Below are 21,489 nucleotides of genomic sequence, written 5' to 3'. Positions count from 1 at the left end.
CTTGCACCTGTTTGAAGTTAAGTCAGCACCAAAAAGGAATTTAATAAGATTCAGTGGCGCTCCCCAAAACGCAACTTACTCCATTGGATGCTCGCCAGCGCCCCCAGAAGAACAGCGTAGTTTGATTAAAAAGTTGATTGGAGAGGGGAAAACTTATATGCAGGATCATCTACAATGATCTCCAATGCTTTAAAATGGACAAAAAAAAAAAAAAAAACAGATGCGTGGAAGAAAACGGAAAACAACCATCAAAATGGATAGAAGAATAACCAGAATGGCAAAGGCTCACCCATTGATCAGCTCCAGGATGATCAAAGACAGTCTGGAGTTACCTGTAAGTGCTGTGACAGTTAGAAGACGCCTGTGTGAAGCTAATTTATTTGCAAGAATCCCCCGCAAAGTCCCTCTGTTAAATAAAAGACGTGCAGAAGAGGTTACGACTCCCAAACTCTGAATTCAAGCCACAGTTCACAGTGAAAACAGTGAAGCATGGTGGTGCAAGCATCATGATATGGGCATGTTTCTCCTACTATGGTGTTGGGCCTATATATCGCATACCAGGTATCATGGATCAGTTTGGATATGTCAAAATACTTGAAGAGGTCATGTTGCCTTATGCTGAAGAGGACATGCCCTTGAAATGGGTGTTTCAACAAGACACTAGTAAACGAGCAAAATCTTGGTTCCAAACCAACAAAATTAATGCCTCGCAGATGTGAAGAAATCATCAAAAACTGTGGTTATACAACTAAATACTAGTTTAGTGATTCACAGGATTGCTAAAAAAGCAGTTTGAACATAATAGTTTTGAGTTTGTAGCGTCAACAGCAGATGCTACTATTATTGTGAACACCCCCTTTTCTACTTTTTTTTTTTTTTACTAATGGCCCAATTTCATAGCCTTAAGAGTGTGCATATCATGAATGCTTGGTCTTGTTGGATTTGTGAGAATCTACTGGTACCTTGTTTCCCATTTAACAATAAGAAATATACTCAAAACCTGGATTAATCTTTTTAGTCACATAGCACTACTATTATTCTGAACACTACTGTATATGCTGATGACATTCAGTTGTACTGCTCTTTCAAGGAATCTGAGTTACACAAGTTAGCAGATCTAATAAACTGTGTTTCTTGTATCAAGAACTGGCTAGCTAAAAACTGTCTTCAATTAAATTCCAGTAAGACAGAATCTCTGATCATTGCTCCTGAACACAAAGTTCTGTACAACCCCTGGCAAAAATTATGGAATCACCGGCCTCGGAGGACGTTCATTCAGTTGTTTAATTTTGTAGAAAAAAAGCAGATCACAGACATGACACAAAACTAAAGTCATTTCAAAAGGCAACTTTCTGGCTTTAAGAAACACTATAAGAAATCAAGAAAAAAAGATTGTGGCAGTCAGTAACAGTTACTTTTTTAGACCAAGCAGAGGAAAAAAATATGGAATCACTCAATCCTGAGGAAAAAATTATGGAATCACCCTGTAAATTTTCATCCCCCAAACTAACACCTGCATCAAATCAGATCTGCTCATTGACATTGACCCTATGTGTCTTTTTGCAAGGAATGTTTTTACAGTTTTTGCTCTATGGCAAGATGCATTATCATCTTGAAAAGATTTAATCATCCCCAAACATCCTTTCAATTGTCCAAAATATCAACGTAAAGTTGTGCATTTATTGATGATGTAATGACAGCCATCTCCCCAGTGCCTTTACCTGACATGCAGCCCCATATCATCAATGACTGTGGAAATTTACATGTTCTCTTCAGGCATCTCATTGGAACGGCACCAAACAAAAGTTCCAGCATCATCACCTTGCCCAATGCAGATTCGAGATTCATCACTGAATATGACTTTCATCCAGTCATCCACAGTCCACAATTGCTTTTCCTTAGCCCATTGTAACCTTGTTTTTTTCTGTTTAGGTGTTAATAATGGCTTTCGTTTAGCTTTTCTGTATGTAAATCCCATTTCCTTTAGGCGGTTTCTTACAGTTCGGTCACAGACATTGACTCCAGTTTCCTCCCATTCGTTCCTCATTTGTTTTGTGTGTTTTCGATTTTTGAGACATATTGCTTTAAGTTTTCTGTCTTGACGCTTTGATGTCTTCCTTGGTCTACCAGTATGTTTGTCTTTAACAACCTTCCCATGTTGTTTGTATTTGGTCCAGAGTTTAGACACAGCTGACTGTGAACAACCAACATCTTTTGCAACATTGCGTGATGATTTACCCTCTTTTAAGAGTTTGATAATCCTCTCCTTTGTTTCAATTGACATCTCTCGTGTTGGAGCCATGATTCATGTCAGTCCACTTGGTGCAACAGCTCTCCAAAGTGTGATCACTCCTTTTTAGATGCAGACTAACGAGCAGATCTGATATGATGCAGGTGTTAGTTTTGGGGATGAAAATTTACAGGGTGATTCCATAATTTTTTCCTCAGAATTGAGTGATTCCATATTTTTTTCCTCTGCTTGGTCTAAAAAAGTAACCGTTACTGACTGCCACAAATCTTTTTTCTTGATTTCTTATAGTGTTTCTTAAAGCCAGAAAGTTGCCATTTGAAATGACTTTAGTTTTGTGTCATGTCTGTGATCTGCTTTTTTTTCTACAAAATTAAACAACTGAATGAACATCCTCCGAGGCCGGTGATTCCATAATTATTGCCAGGGGTTGTAATCAAACAACACCTTGGTTTTCTGGGCTCTTCTACTCAGTCCTGTCTCAGAAACCAGTTTGTCTCTGCACAGCCGTTCAAGACATCTGGTTAAAAACTGCTTTTATCATTTGAGAAATATTTCTAAATTGAGAGCAAAATTATCCATGCCCGATCTGGAGATGCTTTTATTTCCTCTTTTAGATTATTGTAACTCTCTTTTTACATGTTTTAACAAATCTGCAGTCACTCGTCTCCAGTTGGTGCAGAATGCTGCTGTGAGGCTTTTAACAGGAACTAACAGCAGGGCACACATCACACCGGTTTTAGCTTCTTTACATTGGCTACCAGAATTCATTTAAAAATTTTAGTCTTGACTTTTAGAGCTTTTAAAGGACAGGCCCTCCAATACATCACAGACCTGTTAACCCCCTATTGTTTTGGCCGGTTTCTCTGGTCCTCGTGCCAGAACCTTGTGAAAGTCCCCAAGACCTGGTTTAAAACTCGGGGGGACCTGTCGTTTCAAGCAGTAGCCCCAGATTGTGGAACGTCCTGCCCCCGTCTGTCTGTGTGGCCGAATCTGTTGATTCCTTTAAAAAGCAGCTGAAGAAGACACTTTTATTGAGACAAGCTTTTAATTAGTGGCACTACTTTTTGCTGTTCTAACGGCTTTTTATGCCTTTGTATCTATTTTACTGCTCTCTGTAAAGCACTTTGTGATCAGTATCTGTGAACGATGCTATATAAATAAAAAGTTTTCTTACATACTTTTTATACAGGATTACGTGTGTGACAGACAGGACCTTATTTTGCAAAATCCTTCTCTTATTGGCCCCCCTGTGGGCATTTGAGGGAGGTCCAGCCCCCTGCCCCAGGCCCGCCCAATAACAGGAGACATATGATTTATAATTGCACCCTAACTCTCTTTATCCTAAGTGGTACAAACTGGTTAAATCTGGTTCTACGTGCACATACCAAGAGAGAACAAAGGAAATGAGAATAACAGTGAAAACTAAAAGTATAATCCTAAATAAAATAACTACCTTAATGCCAAAACAAGTACAGAAAACAAATAAAGAAAACCATACTTGAACACAAAAATATATCTAACTATGCCCTCCAAAAGTATTGGAAGACTTTGAATTTCACACATTTTAATTTGTTTATGCCATTTTAAATACAAGAAAAACGAAAAATATTAAGAATAAAATTTTCTAAAATGATCTTCCTCAAACTCAAACTGAAAGCAAATCTCTAAAACTTGATAAAACCTGTAAATAATAATCAGTTTTATTGCCAGTTTTCTTTAGACAAGTCAGGGGATGGAAACATGAACATTTCCAAGTCAGTGAATATGTCTTGGACTTTATTTACATCAGTTATGAAGAAATACAAAAGTTCCTTTCACCAAAACATCAAATCTAGTCTTTCATCTCAAATGTACTTTTTGTCAAATTGTAGCTGAACTTTCAGGTCTTCTTTTGAAGAAAATCCTCCTCTACACCACTTCATCAGGAAGCTGGACTTTAGATTTTTAATTCATTTATATCAAGTTGTAGAGATTTGCTTTCAGTTTGAGTTAAGGAAGATAATTATAGAAAAAAAATGTATTTGAAATAGAATAAACAAATTAAAATGTGTGAAATACCAAGTGTTCCAATACTTTGGAGAAACAGTGGTGCAGGTGTATTTTTTTAAGTGAAATCCATCATCCTGGTGCCACTCAGAGACCAAAATTAAGAGGTTATTTAATCAACAGCTGCCTGCTTGTATAAAAATTACTGGAGACACATGTATATAAGACACCCCTCCAAATTAAAGGAGAAATGCTGATTTTAACAACCTGGACCTCATTTCTGACATAAAATACGGTCGTTTACTCACCAGTATAAGTGTGATTAGAAGTCCATAGTTCAAACGACGTGTTCAGTTCAAATCGGAAGCAAACATTTTTCTTCTTCTAATAAGGTGGATTAGAACTTTTTGTGGTACACAGCACCAACTACTGGACAGGAGGAACCTAGCAGTCAGTGTGACTCACTAATTTGAAAATGCAGCTCTTTCAACCAGACGTGTGGTGCCGTGACATGTCAATCATTTGTCCAGTCAGATTTCAGGGGAGTCCAGTGAAACCTCGGCCTCCGCTCTAGCTCCACCCACCCCAGGAAGTGTTCAACATTGGACATTTCTGTTTCATTGTGACTGAGAATTTGGCACTTCCTGTTTGAGTGTGAGCTTGTCACTGAGTTCCCGCAAGATTCCATGGGATCTCATTTGTCAATACAGGAAGTGTTTGACATTTGAACATTTCCTGTTTTAATGTGGATTTGAATTTTGGCACTTCCTGTTTAGGATGCCCTGTACCATGAGTGAGCTTCGTGTTGCTTTGCTCATATTATTGGGTGATCCCCCAACACTTTGTACAACTGATTTGTTTGTGTGTGTGTGTGGGGGTTCTTTTGCTACATGCTAAGAACAGGAGGCGGGGCCAAATTGCTGCATATCTGGTCATCTTTGAAGCGTGTTCCTCTTGTGACAGTCATATGCATGAATACTCTCATACACACATTTTCAGCCCTTTTAGGGAATTACCCACAGTTCATAGTATCATGTCCTTATGGGGTTACCTAGGAAACCTGCAAGTGCAAAAAGTAAACATTAGCAAGGATTTAAGATCAAAAACAGTTTGATTTTAAATTTTTGATTGTTGCTGTTTTGACCCCCCCCCCCCCAAATAAGAAATTGATAATTAAGCAGAGAATATCTTCAGCTCAGGCCTGAAGCCGTGGACTGGCGTCGACAACTGAATGGTCCCCCCCTAAAAATCAGTCCCCCCTGCCTTCACTGTACATGCGTCATTAGCCGTGGTTGACTATCACCTCGTTTCTGCTTCAAACTGCCTCCAGTCATCATCTGAGTGCCACAGCTGCACGGGCTGCTAGCTGATGCGTTCACTGCGCCTGTCATTTCAAAGCATCACAGATTATCGTATTTCTGCTTTAAACTGACTTTAGAATGATTTAAGAGGTTTTACTTTGTCATGCTGTTTACTGTCTGATAATAATCACATGATCACTTTAATCGCTTTGGGTGTAGAGAGTCAGACTCAGATGAGCTGCTGTGGTCCCAAATGAAGGCAGGGTGGACAGATTTTTAGGGCGGGGGAAGACCGTTTGGGCTGTGACCCCCGGGTCAGGTTCACAGTCCCCTCAGAGCCGGTTCAGGTCCCAGCAGCAGTCTTGGTTCTGGTTCTGACTTTGTCATCTGTTAGGGTGGAAGCAGTAAGGAGGCGTGGCTAACCATGAGAAGCAATTAGGACTGCAGGTCATGTTCTCTCTCAAGCCACGCCCACATGTGCCAACACCAAAGTTTCTGTCACATGTCAATGTGGGCCAGTTCAACTGTTGTTGGATGACATCACTTCCTGTGTCCTTCTGCAGAGCATGTGGAGCTGGTGAAGAGGACGATGGCGGGAGTGGCGCTGCCGTCTCTCGGTGTGCCGGCGTGGGCGCAGGAGCTTTCAGATGACCAGTGGAGAGACATGATGGAAAACACGCTGCAGAGCTTTGCCGCACTGCGACTCCACCGCAGCAACAAGTGACCCTGAATGCACCATGACCACTTCAGGGTAGACTTGTGTTAAGATTCTGACTTGATTGTATAAGTTGTTACACAGTGCGGGAGGCGGGGCTAAGCTTTGCCTCATGCGGAATCTTTGAAACAGCTTTGATGTGTTGACATCGCGGTCATGAGTTACGCTCTGCAACATGCCCCCACCTCTAGGGGGCAGAATACGTCCACTGACAGCCTCGTGTTCATTCTTCTTCTGCAGATGTAACCAAAACCAGGAAAACCTGCTGATGTATGTTGGAAAAGGGCCAAATGGGAACTTAAAATATTAACAAATAAAAACATTCCTGCAGGTTTTGATTCTTGATCATTTATGTTAATGACTGACATACAAAATCAGTAAATGAAACTCAAAGTTTACTTGTCTTTATTTTATACAAAATGTGACAACAGCAGCTTGTCCATCATCTCACTGCAGCACTAGATACAGCGCCCTCTGGAGGCAAGATGGACACGCACACGTGCAGTAGCATTGGGTATGTGAGCGAGTCCTGTGATGGTGGCTGATATTTTGTCCGTGAGATCTCAGTGAGGGGTTGCAGGTGTTTCATGGTGTCATGGCGTCCAGCAGCAAACTTTGGAAACAGAGCAAAACTATTCAGAACACTTGACTGTTTGACCTTTGCCCTGAAGCGGCTGCTCTGCAGGATGCTGCGTGGACATCTTGGTTCAGCGTCTCCACGGGACGCTGCTTTAGTCTCCTGACAGCGAGGTGTCGGCTGACTGACCAACAAAGTTGAGGGGAGCTGAGACTCCAATTCCCATGTAGCCAATAGGGTCCCTGAACACATACGTGTGTAGTTCAGGGTTGGTGAAGCGTTGAGGGACCTCAGCTTGGTCACGTGTGTCACACGAGAGGAAGCAGGACACGACGCCTCACCATTCAGTGTCGTGAAGTTCTGCTTAGTGTGTTCATTTCCTTTGTACAACATAAGTGCTGACATCACTGAGTGGGTGGGCCTTATAGTGTCCTGCAGGGAACAACCAGCAGGGGCTGAACTGTTCATTCTGGATGTAAGCTCCGCCTTCTTCTCACCCTGCACTACCACTGCTTGTGAAGGGGCGGAGTCAGGCTCAGTCACACCTTCTCCAGTCAGAGCGCCTCCTGATTGGCTGTCAGGTATTCCTCCGCTCTCTTATGAGCCTCCAGAGCTTTGATGGTGTAGAAGTCCTGAGGGAGTTCAGACTTCCTCCTCATCAGACTCTTGTCCTTCTTCAGCTCGGACAGACCCTGAGACACACACACGTCAAACACGCCCTCAAAGTCACTTTAACCACATGACAACTTGTGTATTAAAAGCCAAGTGGCCTCTCTCTCTCTGTGTGTGTGTGTGTGTGTGTGTGTGAGACTTTGATCACAGATAAAGCAGGGAGAGCTGACATTTGCCATTTGGTATGTTTATGTATTTTGGGCCAAAGATGAACGCTGCAAAAACAAATTTGGCAGGACTAATATTTTTGGAGAAATTAGTGATAATATGTAACACCAGTGAACAATGGGCGCTGATATCAACATGAATCAGTCCCTGGTAACCAGACAAGCTCTGAACAAAGGAAATATCTCAACCTTGCCAGATGTAAAACATGGCATCAACTAAATGTGACAAATACAGTGATGCTTATTCACCGTCATTGGACGGTTTTCTGTCTTTTTGTAAGTTCTTGCCATTTGAAAGAAATGCAGGGCTGTGAAAACTCCAGAGCCGCAAAATTCCACAGATTTCATCATGGGGTGGGGAGTGTTAGTGTTTTACTCTGTAATCCTGATCGTCACTGAGTTTTTAAAATGTCTATGGCAAAGTGTTCTTTTTTACGACATCGTGCAAGTTTTATAAGTCCGCGACGATCCGAGGACACTGATCTGTGTGTTACAGATACAAATCAGTGTCCTTGGATCCACGGAGTTGCGAGGAGAAAAAAGCCTGGTTGTTGTGACAGTTGTCATAAAGTGAGACTGGTTGGTTGCTGCGGCGACACTTAAGCTAAACGTAGCATGTGGACATTGCAAACCATTAGAGTTCCAAAGTTTTTAAAAGAATAATTGTGCAGCACGTCTGTATCACGGGCCGACGTCAGCCAGAGAGAAGATGGTGAGAAAGACTGTTTGGAAAAAGTCTGATAAGGACAAGAATCCATGGAATTGTTGCTGGATTTGAAAGATGAAACAGGAAAAGTGAACTGTGCCATCAGGAAACATGGTAAGAATTTGTCTCTCTCTGGAAAATAAACATTGTGCTGTTCAAACAGGATTTTAGACTTTTTTCATTAATATGGACTTTGTCATTGGGAAAAAGACACTGTGGCTTTGAATGGATTTTACAGGAATTTACACAAGAATATAAATTGGAGGAGGACTATCGGTCGGCCTCGAAGAGATTCTAGCAAACCATCTGGCGCCTCAGGAGGCGGAAGCAGCTCTCCACCCGCACTGTTTACGGTGAGCTGTTGACCCTGACTGGGGATGTTGTCGGGCGGTGGAAGGAGTACTTCGAGGATCTCCTCAATCCCATCGTCACGCCTTCCGAAGAGGAAGCAGAGACTGGGGACTCAGAGGCGGACTCATCCATTACCCAGGCCGAAGTCACGGAGGTGGTTAGAAAGCTCCTTGGTGGCAAGGCTCCTGGGGTGGATGAAATCCGTCCTGAGTACCTTAAGTCTCTGGATGTTGTGGGACTGTCTTGGCTGACACGCCTCTGCAACATCGCGTGGCGATTGGGGACAGTGCCTCTGGATTGGCAGACCGGGGTGGTGGCCCCTCTGTTTAAGAAGGGGGACCGGAGGGTGTGTTCTAACTATAGGGGGATCACACTCCTCAGCCTCCCCGGTAAGGTCTATTCCAGAGTACTGGAGAGGAGAATTCGACCAATGGTCGAACCTCGGATTCAGGAGGAGCACTGTGGTTTTCGTCCTGGTCACGGCACACTGGACCAGCTCTACACGCTCCATCGGGTGCTCGAGGGTTCATGGGAGTTTGCCCAACCAGTCCACATGTGTTTTGTGGATCTGGAGAAGGCGTTTGACCGTGTCCCTCGGGGCACCCTGTGGGGATTGCTCCGGGAGTATGGGGTCCTTTGCTAAGGGCTATCTGGTCCCTGTACGACCGCAGCAGGAGCTTGGTTCGCATTGCCGGTAGTAAGTCAAACCTGTTTCCAGTGCACGTTGGCCTCCGCCAGGGCTGCCCTTTGTCACTGGTTCTGTTCATTATTTTTATGGACAGAATTTCTAGGCGCAGCCAGGGTGTAAAGGGGGTCTGGTTTGGGAACCACAGAATCTTGTCTCTGCTGTTTGCGGACGATGTGGTTCTCTTGGCTTCATTAAAACAGGACCTTCAGCGTGCACTGGGGCGGTCTGCAGCCGAGTGTGAAGTGTCCAGGATGAAAATCAGCACCTCCAAATCCGAGGCCATGGTTCTCGACCGGAAAAAGGTGCTTTGCCCTCTTCAGGTCGGTGGAGTGTCCTTGCCTCAAGTGGAGGAGTTTAAATATCTCGGGGTCTTGTTCACAAGTGAGGGACGGATGGAGCATGAGATCGATAGACGGATCGGTGCAGCATCTGAGGTGATGCGGTCGCTGTATCGGACCGTCGTGGTAAAGAGAGAGCTGAGTAGAGGGGCAAAGCTCTCGATTTACTGATTGATCTATGTTCCGATCCTCACCTATGGTCATGAGATTTGGCTCATGACTGAAAGAACGAGAGCGCGGCCGAGATGAGTTTCCTCCGCAGGGTGGCTGGGCACTCCCTTAGAGATAGGGTGAGGAGCTCGGAATCGAGCCGCTGCTCCTCCACGTCGAAAGGAGTCAGTTGAGGTGGCTCGGGCATCTTTTCCGGATGCCCCCTGGACGCCTCGCTGGAGAAGTGTTCCGGGCATGTCCCATTGGGAGAAGGCCCCGGGGAAGACCCAGTACACGCTGAAGGGACTACATATCTCGGCTGGCTTGGGAACGCCTTGGGGTTCCCCCGGAGGAGCTGGGGGAGGTGTGTGTGGATCGGGAAGTCTGGGCGGCTTTGCTTGAGCTGCTGCCCCCGCGACCCGACTCCGGATAAAGCGGAAGAAAATGGATGGATGGATGGATAAAGTAAGTCCCTTCAGGTGCTCCCTTGTTTGCACTCGGGGTCGCCACAGCAAATCCAAGGTGGATCTGCATGTTGAATTGGCACAGGTTTTACGCCAGATTCCCTTCCTGACGCAACTCCACATTACATGGAGAAATGTGGCAGGGGTGGGATTTGAACCTGGAACCTTCTGCACTGAAACCAGCGCATTAACCATTTGGCCACCACCCCTGCATTCAGTATTATCTCTTTACCTCGTCTGAAAGTAGTTATGAACTTATTTATATCATGTTAGTTGAGAGTTATGATTTTTAATTGACTGATCTTTGAGCCCAATCAAAAACAAACTTAAAGTATTCATCAAGATTTAGCTATATTTGTAAACTGTTGTGTTGTTATATTGTGTACATGCTCCTCCTACAGGATGACACATGCATTCAAAAGCCACATGTTGTGACAAACTGCATGAGATGAGAGAAATTAACAGCCGTTTCAGGTCCAAATGTAGTCCAAAGACTGCACCACAGGGCACTTAGATTCTCCAAATTTCCGGAGGGCGGGTTTTCCAAACGCTGTTCACAAAACTTTATTTTAATTTCCTGCACTTTCAATTAAAGTCATTACAGAAACTTTGCACAATTTATTACCATCATTAAAAATGTCAGCTACCTATTTTATAAACATGACCCAATCTAGAGCCCATGGATCCCCATGAGCAACATGCTAGTAATAATTAAACCCTTTCATAAATACAAATGACCACGTGGAGACAGAATCGGGATTAAAAAAGATGTTATGTGGACAGAGAACCAAACTCCAGCGCTCTGACATCATAATACCCCGCTGACAAATGCTACTTTGGTGCAAGAATTTGTAAACTCTGAGATTTCAAGGTATCTGATGGTTGATTTCGGAATGCAGACACCAATGTATGAAACTGACAGTCTAGATTTGTTAATCAAGGCCCATAACACTGCTAATATAGGCCCAATGTCAATGATATGATAATATGCATATTACCAACCTATAACAAACCAAGTTTCAGGGAATTCCTCCTAAAAATGACTTGATTTCTGAACGCTTTTACGGTTTTTAAGACAGTTTCAAATGATGTATTTAAGGCACTGGATTCTAAAAGGTTTTGTGTCACACTATTTCTTGACCTCTCTAAGACATGTGACACCGTGGATCACAGTCTCCTGTTAGAAATACTTTACAAACACGGTGTCGCAACACATGCAGTCTTATGGTTTGCAGACTATTTGGCTAGCAGGACTCAGTGTGTTCAGATGGCTGGTGTTAACGCTGCCTTCCTCAAAGTAACAAAAGGTGTTCCTCAAGGCTCAGTCTTGGGACCTATCTTGTTCACACTTTGACCTGTGTACAAACCTATCAAATGCCTTCTGTCCTCTGTATGCTGCTGACACTGTAAACTATTGTTCAAACTCAGTGACACAGGCATTTGAATTCTTGCAGTCCACTTTTGAGGTGGTGCAGAACCATCTGGAGAAATTCAAACTAATCTTGAAAGCAGAAAAATCCAAAATAATGTTTTTCTCTAAATCACCTGTTTCCTTGGAGAACATACCAACAATCAAAACTGCCCGAGGTAATGTTCTTCAGCTATTCAGCAGTTAGAAGTATTTCAGATTGGCTATTGACGGAGCTTTCTTGTAAAGGTCATTTTAAACACCAGCGCACATATTCATGACACAGCCTCAGGCTAAAAATAGCTCCTAGTGACACTATGCTAAGAAAAATGTCAGAATTCCTCAAATTCTTAGACATGTCTTAGAATTTTCTCTTGCTAAGGTGAAAGTTGTCCACAAAGCACCTTAGTCCTTAACCCTCTGGGGTCCAAGGGCATTTTTTTGGACAGTTCACTCGCCTGGCATAAATGTTTTATTATTGTTGTTAACAGCTCTCCCTGCTTCCCACAATCAAGTTTTTTGTCTCTTTTTTTCAGGACAACCTGTGCTTTCAGAATATATATATATGTTGTGTTTTATATGTGTAATAAAGCTTTACAATCAAAAATAGGCAAGGAAAAAATAAAGCGGAAAATAATTTTCCACACATTTATTCAAAACACACAGCAAACTATAATAACTGTTTTGACACTGTACAAACATAATTTGAGGTCTTGTGTGAAATACTGTACAACAAAAAGGTTCAAACAAACACAAATGCACATTTTGAACAATATATACAAAATGGTCTATGCGTTTTGTTGTCCATTGATATGGTAAACAGTGCTTTACGCAGAGAAAGCAACAGAGTTATCCAGTAACATTCACATGCAAACTGGTGGCGCAATCCTAATAGTTACACACTCTTTGTTTGAGCATGTGAGATAGGGTTATGACAAATCTCAAATTTATTAGCCTGGGGTTATAAATGATGAACTTTTACCTAAAACTGACAAAAATGACTTTGGTTTTGCTGGATCTTGAAAAAAACCTCCCACACCTAAGACAGTTTCATATTTCACATTGAAACACCTCACGGCTCAAACACTCTTTATTATAACATGTCAGTTTTACATACAATGCACATGAGGAATACATGAAAATGAGTACATAAAGCATTTGTAGTGTTTTTAATAGTGTTTCAGATTTGTGTATTTGTGTTAATAAATGTGCTGTTACGATATTTGTCTGTTTTGCAAGTAGATGGTTCCTTTTTCCAGTGAGTAGAGAAGCATTTCACAGCTTTGGGACACTTAACTTTGGATATTGCTAACAGCAGGTCTTCATAATCCGTCTCTGAATAGTGTTGGTTCCACCTGGCACTGTGAAGTGATGGCAGCTTGTGCCATTTGATGTGAGGCCATTTTTCCTCCGTTTTGTAAAACTTGTATCCTTCACAAAGCTCAAAAAGGAATTTAAAATCATCTCTCCAGCCAAGGTTCTCATACTCTGGTATCACTTCTGTGCCCATGTGTGCATTTTGTAAGTCATCATACTCTTCCAAAATCTCATCAATAAACTCATAGTTAATCAATCAATCAATTTTTTTATATAGCGCCAAATCACAACAAACAGTTGCCCCAAGGCGCTTAATGTTAGGTGACTGTGACTGTATAGGAAAAAACAAGTCCAACACATGTCGCAGAACAAGATCAAGAATGTGGTGCTGGCAGCCGATGTATTGAGGTTCTTCTAATCCCTTGTCTCGAAATGTTCTCTGAAACCTGGCTACAACACCATTTTTGCGACCAGTACTGACTGTTGTTGTGTCAGAGATGATCATCTGGATGTTGTTCCATGCACTGTACTCATCAAACAGGTCCTGTAGTGGTATATAGATGTCTGCAGAGGTTCCACTGTCACAAGTCAAAATGCCAAGTTGTAATGTTCTGTCATTTTTCAAGCACACAACTTGGTACTCCTTATTGTCAAATTTCTTACCATCAAATTGCAGACAAATTTTTTTTGTATATATTTAATTTGTATATATTTTCTTGTTATTTCTTGGTACTTCTTAAGTCTTTTCTTGTTACGTTATTTTAAATAGTATTGTGTAAACTCGTATTTTTTAAAAGTGATGTGGTGCTAGGTGCGGGAGGTTTTCTCATGATCCAATGAAATAAACTTCAAAAAAGTGAACTATGGGTAAAAGTTCATCAAATGCAACATCAGGAAAATTAAAGTTTTGAAAAACGTTTTGTAGTCATAACCCTAACGTGAGATTGTCATCAGAGGCTCTCCGTCTGCTCCTGCTTTCACTGAACGCTGTGCGTAATGGCGCAGGGCGCACCGAGTATGTACTAATAGTATGTACTCATTGGAGCACCCAGGGGGCTATTCAAACGGGCCAACTAGTAACATACGTATCACTCCCGAAAACGATCTTTGGCTTTTCACGTGAGGTAAACCTGCCCTACGACTGGATTTTGGAAAACCATGTGACAGTGAACCAATTCCGATTCGCCACTCACATTGCACACGTCATCACACAGCTTCTATGAGGAGTACAAAGATGGCCGATGGCTGGCTCAAAAGTCCGCGGAGTTAACTTTTCAGCAAAAAAAGTAAGCTTTTATCTCATATCATTAAAAAGTTATTTATAATTTAGCAAAGCTTGGTCTTAGCCATCGTATACGACGGCGTCGGCCCCAGAGGGTTAAGAGAACTCCTAAGGTGCCAAACTGGTAAGAGGAGGGAGGAGGACTTTTAAGAAGCCTAAGAGTGTCTTAAACAGAGAAGCCGGTGGAAAAGATAGAGGAAGCAGAGACATTCTCCGTATGTTGGATAACAGTGAGTCAGCTTGATCTATGTCATTATTTTATGTTAATTTACTGTTTTAATGTATCGATAAATTGTTTAGGTTCTTGTTATAATATAAACACTGTTAATATTATCATTATTATTATTCCAGCTGCTTAACAATTCATTTAATTTTGCTGTTTCATCATCATAAAGTTATCCTCACGATTACATGTCTTAATGTAGTTCAGCTTATATGACTGGTTGATTTCACTGTCCATTCATAACTAGGAGGGCGGAGCACATTTGTTTTTTTTATTTCTCCTCCCCTTTCTGTGACAACCAATCACAGCTCTTAGAGGCCTGTGTCATACCTTGCAACGGAGTCAACCCCGCCTCCTCACCAAGATAGGAGTTTCTGTCCCCTCCTTGCTCACACTTGCTCTCAGACACCTGCTGGCTCACTTTTAGGCTAAGATTCCTTGCCAGGAAATTTTAGGCTCAGTTAGGAGCGCTCTGAGAGGACGTTTAGTTGCTTCGCGGATATGGGCCCTGATCTCCAAATTAAGGGTGAAGCTCTGCTTCCTTGACAGAAATAAGTCGTGCTTCTCCTTAAGTGCTTGGAAGCTCCTGATAACTGCTCCTTTCCTGTCCTTATTGAACTACGGCGATGTTGTGTATAGGTGAGCTACAACCAGTTGTCTACAGTCCCTGAACTTGCTCTATCACTGTGCTCTGAGGTTGTAGCTGCCTCACTCACCACTGTGAGCTGTCTTCCAAAGCGGGCATGCTCTCTTTGTCTGCCAGGTGTTATACACATTGGATGATTCTGGTTTACAAAACTCTTACTGGTCTGGTTTAAACCTATTTATCCAGTTTACTTCAGAGATGTGAAAGCCGCATATGCTATGTGTTTGAATGACGTGTTAATTTTCCATGTATTTCCTGTCCGTTCTGAAGTGGGAAAGAATGCCTTCAGTTTCTCTGCTCCCTCTGATTGGAACGTTCTCCAATCTGAACTGAAACTGTCCAGAATGATGTCCTTGAACACCTTCCAGTCTATTTTACAAGATCGCGGATGGGATTCTTTTGCTCAATGCCTGCGTTTCTAAATCTAGATCTACTTAAGACTTTACATCATGTGCACTGTTATTATGACCAAGCTGATTGTATTTTATTTATCACCAACGTTCTGATGTTGATGTTATCCTGTCCACTATGACATGGGCTGCTGCCTGTCTTGGCGAGGTCACTTTATAAAAGAGGTTTAAATGTCAATGGAATTCAACCTGGTTAAATAAATAAAGGTGGTTATTATTATTAATGTCCATTTCTATCCTAAACAAATTCCCAGGAAGAGGAACAAAGCTGTTCAATCCTGTATTTTCTTCATCTAGCAAATATTTTGCCACAGGCACTATAGCTCACCTGGATGATATAAGACATCACACAAAGTCACATCAAACTCCAAAGACGGTATCAAGGTCAAAGTTCCTGTGAAGGCTCTCAGTTGTCCAGGTGGTTTCCATAGTAGAGAAGCTTGAATCTTCGACTGGACTGGGTTGCTTGACGCGAGGACGTTTCACTTCAAATCGCAGAAGCTTCCTCAGCTAAAATTCTTGCTCTGGTAGTCTGACTTCTGTCTAACCCTTGTTGAGAAGAACAAACAGAAGCCACAAAAGCTGGAGTTTTAAATCTAACCAGACCCCTCCTACCGAGAGGCAGACTGCTATAGGCTAGTGACTAAACAATTGCTTTAATGAGCACCTGCTGTGCTCTAGTTAGCACCCTCCTAATGAGAGATGCCCGTGAAAGACATCAAGGCTCTCTTCTCCACTAGCTCCATATACAGATTGAGACCCCATCGCACAACCATGGATCTGGCCTGTAGTAATTCCCCCTAAACAGGAAATACATGACGTTAAGACAGATCTCCAAGAGTTGGCAGATATGGTCTGGTGTGAGTTTGGTCCTTTCAAGTAGAGACACATCCTCCAGCAGTCTCTGCCTCACAGCTGAGACGGCCTCAGCAGTGGGGATGCAGGTGAACAACGATGTCACATTAAATGACACCATAGTTTCATCTGCCTCCAGCTGAAGGTCCTTGATCTTGTTCACAAAATCTTGTGTGTTCTCCACATGGTGGTCTGAGTTACCCACTAGAGGAGCCAAAATCCACTCGAGGTGCTTGGCCACCTCAAGTGGACTGGAATGTTCTCCAATCTGAACTGAAACTCAGTCTGCAGTTCATCTCCACCTTAAAGACACTAATCACACGTTTGAGGACAAGGAAGTTAAAATCTTAGCCAGAGAGAAGAAATGGTTTGAGAGAGGGGTGAAGGAGGCATTCTATGTGAAACAGTTGAAACCCAGCCTTAACCGGGGAGGGGGTCTGAGACACGCTTTGTCCCCTGTTTACAATGGGGTACTCAGGTCAAAGCAGTTTCAGTCTTTTGTTCATGGTAATGAGTCATTCACGTCATCAGGAGAGTCGTCAAGGGAGCCATCAGGAGAGGCTTCCGTCCCATCGTTAGGAGGGACAGCTGCCCTGTCATTAGGAGTGTGCTAACTAGAGCACAATAGGTGCTAATTAAAGCAATTGTTAGTCACTAGCCTATAGCAGTCTGCCTCTCAGTAGGAGGGGTCTGGTTAGGTTTAAAACTCCAGCTTTTGTGGCTTCTGTTTTCTTCTTCTCTACAAGAGTCAAGACAGAAGTCAGACTGCCAGAGCAAGAATTTTAGCTGAGGAAGCTTCTGCGATTTGAAGCGAAACGTCCTCGCGTCAAGCAACCCAGTCCAGTCGAAGATTCAAGCTTCTCTACTATCAAGGTCAAAGTTAAAAAAAAAAATCTTAAAAACCCATCGGACATGTTTTGGTGCTACCTACTAGTTAGTTAATTATGCAAATTATTAGTTGAGTTAACATGGTTTTAAAAAGGAATTGTTTGGACCATGTATCATGCTTCGTTATCATGTTACAGGGTAACAAATGTCACATGTCAGAATTCAATGGATGATGACCTTGTCTGACCTTTACTTTGGAGCCCAAACATTCAACACAATCAAAACTATTCCATTTATTAATCCTATCAGCTCAACCAATAATATGCATCACGTTTTACCAAAATTGAAGGTACAAACTGAAACTGACCTTTGTCACTATTTTTGCTGTTTTCACCCCATAACTCCTGATCATTCAGTCATAGATAGTCCAGACTATACCTTTTTGGAATCTTTACGATCAGACAAATAATGTGGTGTAGTTTTCAAAATGATATGAGCATTTTTAATTTTGACCCCTGTGTAATTCTTCAATTGACCCCTACGTGGCCACCTATTGAAAATTCAAGTGGCCAGTCGATTTTTTTCAAAAGAGCAATGTCTAAGGAGTATTTGTGTCAACTTTGGTGCTTGTGTTAACATTTGTACGATTTTGCTCTAAATATTCTTAGATGCTGCACTAATACAAGGCACTCACTACACACCAGAAGCAACTCGGGGATTAAGGACCTTGCCCAAGGGCCCTTAATTGATTTTCCGGTCAGGCTGGGATTTGAACTGAGGATCCTCTGGTCTCAAGCCCAACGCTTTAACCACTAGACCATCACCTCCCCTGTTCCTGTCATGTTCGGGAACCTAGAGGGTTCTGGATGTCAGAAGAACTTCTCATTAATGATGCTGTCAACTCTGCAGCTTCATTTACTGCTGCTGATCTCCAGTAAAAGTTACTTGTCCTATTAACAGATTACGAGATCCACATTGAATGACCTTCTGACCCCTGCCGTGTGTAAATAGGAAGCAGATTGCAGCTGTTGCTGTTTACCTGTGAATTTTGGCTCTCCACGGTTTTCTTCAGAAGCTGGATGTCTTCAGCTGTTGGCGTGTCCATTTCCATGGAGAATACACTGAGAGTTCCATCACTGTACAGTGTGTACTGGAACACACAACAGCAACAAACAAACAGCTGTTTATTGGTCCAAACAGAAAACACACATCCTCTGGTAACTATCTAAACATGGTCCACTCACAAAACCAAGGCTCAGGGAGTTGCTTCAGCGTCCCCCCACTTGGGGTCACCAAAGCAGATTCGAGGTGTATCTGCATGTTGATTTGGCACAGGTTTTACACCGGATGCCCTTCCTGACACAACGCCACATTAGATGGAGAATGGACACAGGGGGACTTGAACCAGGAACCTCCTGCTCTGGAAACAAGCACATTAACTGCTTGGCCACCACGTTCCTCACAGAACTGAGGTATGTGAATTTTCACCACGTAAATTATTTCTTGTTTTGGAAAGAACCCTTATGGAAGATTTCCAGGAATCCATCTGGACAGAAACTAAGAACAGGGTCATTCCATGTGAAATCATCAGATTTTCCAAAATCTTCCCAGGTCACCGACTCAGATTCTCATGATTTTTTTTTTTTTTTGCAAGTATCCAAATATGTCTGATGAACACATGCAAAAATATTTCTGCTTAATTCCAAGTAGTTTTTTTAAGATATCATTTTTTTTTAATCAGGGTGCCCACAATCCTATTTTACACTCGCAAATGCATTTTGAGCTTTTTTTTTTTTTCATTTTTAAAAGGCATTATGTCAGCTAAAAATGCAGATATAAAGCTCAAATTTGGAATATACCCTATTTGGGGACCCCAGATAGAGTAGTAAATTTTAAAAATGGGATACAGAGCTAATTTTTCATACTGTAGCATCACAAAAATGGCAGTTTGTCCATTCTCGCAAAAACCAAAAATTCAAAGAGTTGTACTAAAGAAGGGATTCAATGGATGATCTTCATACTGGAGAATACACAGATGTGGTCAGAACAGTGTGGTCATAACCTGAAGGGTTTGTGAATTATTCAATGTAACATCTGACTGCGCGAACAGGACACAACAGACTAGAATTAGTCTCTGCACTAGATAGTGGGGCAAAAACAGCCAAGGTAACCAGGCAAGGTAAAAGGCAGGGTTCTCCCCAGACAATGGAACAATGGCGTGGCACCACTATACTGTTATGACAACGGTGTTATAGTTCGCTGTGCTGTCAGGTATGTTTTAATCCAGCCAGTCTGTTTGTGCTGATGGGACTGCTGCCTGCTCGCCCCACAGCCACCGGCAGCCGAGCAGAGTCACAGCGCCGCAGCTCAGAGAGAAAAAGAACAAAAACTCCGTCAAAGTCTTCCAATAAAAAGAGCTGCCGAGTTCGTGACACATTAAGGCTTTATTTTACAGATGAAAGCCTTCATGTTTCCAACATTTGCTCAAACAAGCTGTAAAGACGGTGTGAGAGTGATGAGTCTCTCGTACCCTCAGAGAGAGAGAGAGAGGAGAAAAAAGTGTGAACATCAGACGCTACACACTAAAAAGTAGCAAAGCAAATTTAATCAACCATCATCTTCAGCACACAGCCTCAGTGAAACAGTAAAGTGTGAAAAACTGATTCAGAAAGATTTTCCATCCAGGATTTCATCATTAAAAGAGCAAATTTACTTCTTTACTCCTTGCAGAAGTATTCTTTTTTCATTTTCTTTTTATTATTGTTGTTGTTTATGCACCAATGACACCACATCAAATTACTTGTATTGTGAGAACTTACTTTGCAATAAATTTGATTGTGATTTGACAATCGAATCAGTTCAAACAAGACAAATAGGGGTTATATTGTTTTTTGTTTTTTTTTAAAGTCTGCAATCTCACTCAGAAATGTTAAAAAGACAAAACTAAACTGTCAACATGACAGAAAAAGTGTCATTTTTAAAGAAGAGAGCAAATGTTATGTCCATCAAATATTAACATGTTTCTAAACTTTTCAATGTTATTTATTTTATTAACTTAGAAGCTTAGAAACATGCAATAAAGAACTTTGATATTAAAATGTAAGTGCCATTTTTTTTTTGTCTATTATTCTTGCTTTCAGTGAATCTAAAACCAGTCAAAATGACTCACAACGCACCGCCTCGGGTGATAATTGCCAACAGCACTGCTATACTAAACATTTCTGGGGAGAACCCTGAAAGGCCAAACCTCTCTTTGGTAAAAAGAAAGAATTCGGCCACTGAGTACTTCCTGACCCCTCAGAATTCCAGTGCACTCAGTTCTCAGCAACTGACAAGGCATGGAGCTCTCCAACACACTTTGCGGATGAAGTAGCAAGGAGGAATGCAATCTTAATATACAACCATCTGAGGTCACTGGCGCCCAGTGGCTCAAACGGTTTAGAGCATAAGCCCTCTAGGACCAATGGAAGATCTCAGGTTGGCACATGTGCAACCATTGGAAGCTGAAGCCAAAGAGAACCTCTTAGAAAACAGCATATCAGGGGGTGCAACCCTATTGAGCATCTATCCACCATAATGTGGTGAGCAAAGACAATGGCAACACAAACCTTCATTGTAGAAACAGAAAGACTGCTGTCCAACAATGTTTGAAGATAGCTAAGCAGCACTGGCACAGAACAACGCTCAGGGTCCACACCCTGTGTACTGCACCGACGGGTAAAAAGCTTCTATCTATTGTTGTATAATGCCCTAGTTGAGGGCTCACGGGCATTCAGTACAGTCTGCACTACAGTTTGAACATAAGTGATCAGCATGGAGTCTGGACCTTCAGGGGCCACACATACAGCTGAAGATGTTCTGGGTGAGGATGCCACATGCTCCTGTCCAACTGTGACAAAAGGTCCCTCCTCTGAGGAAGAGGCCACGGCTCTGCCATAAAGGAGACGGGCTGGGCAAGGGTGAGCCAGCATGTCCTGGCCCAGTGGGCTGTTTGGTTCAGAGAGAGAACCACAGGCGACAGTGTGCTGTGGCATTTGAGGCAAACAGATCAACTTCCGCCTTGCCAAACTTGTCCCAGATCAGTAGAACCACATCTGGGTTGAGTCACCATTCGTCTGGCGATGGTTTCTGTCATAAGAGGAAGTCTGCAGTGT

At 42.3% G+C, this 21,489-nt stretch overlaps 2 protein-coding genes across 4 annotated transcripts in view; one reads left to right on the top strand and one right to left on the bottom strand.

Annotated features, from left to right (window-relative positions):
- mea1 (male-enhanced antigen 1) overlaps positions 1 to 6,508 on the top strand; it is a 29,557-nt gene extending 23,049 nt beyond the window's left edge. For both annotated transcript variants that reach the window (XM_034184318.1, XM_034184319.1), the window contains exon 4: positions 6,102 to 6,508. In XM_034184318.1, the coding sequence (XP_034040209.1) occupies positions 6,102 to 6,262 (161 nt within the window). In that variant the 3' untranslated portion in view covers positions 6,263 to 6,508. The remainder of the gene's footprint in view (positions 1 to 6,101) is intronic.
- Positions 6,509 to 7,300: 792 nt separating this feature from the next.
- ppp2r5d (protein phosphatase 2, regulatory subunit B', delta) overlaps positions 7,301 to 21,489 on the bottom strand; it is a 136,559-nt gene continuing 122,370 nt past the window's right edge. The window contains exons 16-17 of one of the 2 annotated variants that reach the window (XM_034184316.1): positions 18,375 to 18,485; positions 7,301 to 7,522 (exon numbers count right to left, since the gene is read on the bottom strand). In XM_034184316.1, the coding sequence (XP_034040207.1) occupies positions 7,385 to 7,522; positions 18,375 to 18,485 (249 nt within the window). In that variant the 3' untranslated portion in view covers positions 7,301 to 7,384. The remainder of the gene's footprint in view (positions 7,523 to 18,374; positions 18,486 to 21,489) is intronic. The other variant, XM_034184317.1, reaches the window with a different exon arrangement.

This window comes from Thalassophryne amazonica, chromosome 13, assembly GCF_902500255.1.
Source record: "Thalassophryne amazonica chromosome 13, fThaAma1.1, whole genome shotgun sequence".
Classification (NCBI taxonomy): Eukaryota; Metazoa; Chordata; class Actinopteri; order Batrachoidiformes; family Batrachoididae; genus Thalassophryne; species Thalassophryne amazonica.
The sequence above is the reverse complement of the archived record's forward strand: the minus strand, read 5'-3'. Positions and strand labels throughout refer to the sequence as shown.